Below are 2,679 nucleotides of genomic sequence, written 5' to 3' on the forward strand. Positions count from 1 at the left end.
TCAACGTGGTGCTTTTTAAAACTTCAGATTTTCACCATTAACGACCAAATTCAATCTGTATTGCCGAATTATCCCAATACACACCGTATCCAGCATAACGAGAATCTGACGTCAGGATCCATGACACGCTAATCTCTCAAAAAACTCAAACCTCCTTTGCTCACAGGTTGAATCCAGTGCTCTGCTATTTTGTAACCTTTCGTTCCTTACACAAATAATGAACAAAAAATTCCAAATACTTGAAACAACAATGCAGGGCAAGGAAGCGGGAAAAAATGTCTCGATCTGTATAAATGAAAAGAATGGGCGAATGCAACTGGAAAAGTACAGCTCACTTCAGATAAAGCTGAGGACCAATCTAACAGTCTCTACAGGGTTAACATGACGACTTGGAAAGATAAAACCTATGCCTATGGAATTGGAAAGCATGAGAGAAAACTGAGTTGGAAATAGTTGATTTGCTATAGATAAACCTGCTATTTACATCGGAAATTTTTGCTAAGATTAGAATTTAGATGAGTTCCAAAGATAATGTCTATAAGTCTAAAGAATCAAATTTAGAGAACGGTTTGGGCTGTGATTGGTGATTCGGTGAAGAAATACCAGCCATATGAATTTTATTTTTTTTAGAACCATCGATTTCAATCTAGATTAAGCTCAACGTCACAAGTACTCATTCACCTTTGCTGAATTTCCTACCTGAAAACGTAATCCACTCCTAATCAATTCAACAAGAAATTATTTTGCTGTCAATTTGAATGACTTCTCCAAGTCTAAGAATTACTACATTTTGAGAATAAATTAGTTTCAGCGGAAAAAGAAATCGAGAATTCTTTTTTAACTCAGACTAAAAAAAGAAACTCAAAAGATTTTCAATCTGCCGCCCACCTGTAGATAAAATTCAACCCCCCACAACTTCTGGTACAGCCCTGTACATTTTACCAGAAACAAACCATGTACAGCCCTGTGCAATGATGGTTATAAAATGTCTGATAAACTCAAGCCTCCAAAGACAAACCCAACATATCTCACAATTACAACAAGCCTAGTATATTACATCAATATATACAAATGGTGCGCTAATAAGCAGCCTTCTTAAGAGGCCTTCACATGTCTGTTAATCAAGTCAACCAAGACAGATCAATCGATCTATCCATCTATATATCCAGCGACAATCAAAATTCAACATGAAAATTAAAACAATACAAAAAAGAGAATGAAGAAAAACTCAACCGCATAAAGTTGATTACAAATTCTCTCTGTGGAGGATCAAAACCCCCAAGCATAATACACATCCCCGTCTCCATCGACAAAGTGCCGGCCCCCAAACCCACCGGTTCAAAACACATGGGTAACTCAAGCCTCTTTATAACTCCCTTTCCTCTGTCCACCCACTCTGTTTTTCCTCAATCGACCAGAGGTCGAACCCCGGGGCGACGTCTGGACAAGTGCTCAGAAATATGAGCAAGCGACTGTAAATTGCAGCGAACAATTGTATCGGCAAACATGCAAGTATCATCTCGACTATTTCCCTCGGGCACATCGACGACATAGGACTCGATCACCAAGGTTCCGCCAGAACGGCCCTCGACTTTACAGTCGTGCAGAGTGGTCACCGACCTGTAATTTTTTAGCCTGTGGTCACCTCCAACGACCTGAAAGCTCAGAATATGGAGGTCCTCATCAAGAATCTCCAGGCGCTCTGTACTCCGCTCTGCCGGCAGGCCTGAAACTACTCGCACCTCCCTCATACTGCCCTGCACAGTGCCATCGCCACGCAGAATAGAACAACTGCGTATGAAATGCTTGTAAGCCTGCGGCTTGTCAAAGCGGCGGACCACCGACCAAACATCCGCTACAGGCGCTGCGATCCGCTGAACCACCATGGAACAGCACTGGTTTTCCGCCACAGTATGCGAGTGGTAACGGTCCATCACCTCTCTCACGAACATATATTCCTCCCCATCCTCCTCCACATCCAGCTCTTTCGCCAGGCGCCCCAAAAGACTCCAATGTTCCGATCTTCCCGAGTTCGAATCGCTCTGCCCTCTAATTTTGGAAAAGTCCGGGAAACGCCACAGCTGGTGCGGCTGACACATGTGGAATGAATCGAAAGAACAAAGACAATACAAAATTTCTTCCTTACAATACAAGCGCTGGGCACCGCCTGGATTTGAAGTTCCGTTCGTTTACCCCAAGATCTTTATAAATGATGTTGTTTGTGTTCTGATTCTATAATTCTCTTCTAATCTGTGTTGACGATGATGATGATGATGCTTCTTCTTCTGATTCTCTTGGGGTTCACGTGAACAAAACCGCAAAACAGCTCTGATGATGATAAGGCAGAAAAACTGTATCATCTGATTCTAATGGATCCCAACACCATCCCATGGCATGGATGGTGTCACGTTGGCATGACGTCAGGGCCCATGTGACTAAACCATCTCAATGCATGCATCCAACATCGTATCTTGTGCTTGGGATATTTTATATGGGTTCCATGAAATGAAGCTTCCTTCCTTCCTTAGATATTTTATTTGGATATTATTTGGGTTTCTTATGCTTTCTTGGCTTCTTCTGGTGGAGCAAGTGTTTTGCTTTTGTCTTTTTCCGGCGGTGCAGCCATTTTTCCGTGCTTTTCATTTTGCAGCTTCCTTAGCTCACGGGGAAGGGGAAGGC

The 2,679-nt window shown here is 42.5% G+C and overlaps 1 protein-coding gene across 1 annotated transcript; it reads right to left on the reverse strand.

Annotated features, from left to right (window-relative positions):
* Nucleotides 1-1,026: 1,026 nt before the first annotated feature.
* Nucleotides 1,027-2,444, reverse strand: LOC131066379 (abscisic acid receptor PYL4). The gene has a single exon (XM_058001161.2). The coding sequence runs from the start codon at nucleotides 2,097-2,099 to the stop codon at nucleotides 1,407-1,409; it is 693 nt and encodes a 230-aa protein (XP_057857144.2). The 5' UTR covers nucleotides 2,100-2,444; the 3' UTR covers nucleotides 1,027-1,406.
* Nucleotides 2,445-2,679: the final 235 nt, after the last annotated feature.

This window comes from Cryptomeria japonica, chromosome 7 (genome assembly GCF_030272615.1).
Source record: "Cryptomeria japonica chromosome 7, Sugi_1.0, whole genome shotgun sequence".
In the NCBI taxonomy this organism is placed as follows: domain Eukaryota; kingdom Viridiplantae; phylum Streptophyta; class Pinopsida; order Cupressales; family Cupressaceae; genus Cryptomeria; species Cryptomeria japonica.

What these genes read in the sequence shown, in the direction of transcription:
- LOC131066379 (XM_058001161.2), bottom strand. Translation starts at nt 2,099, where the DNA reads ATGTGTCAGCCGCACCAGCTGTGGCGTTTCCCGGACTTTTCCAAAATT.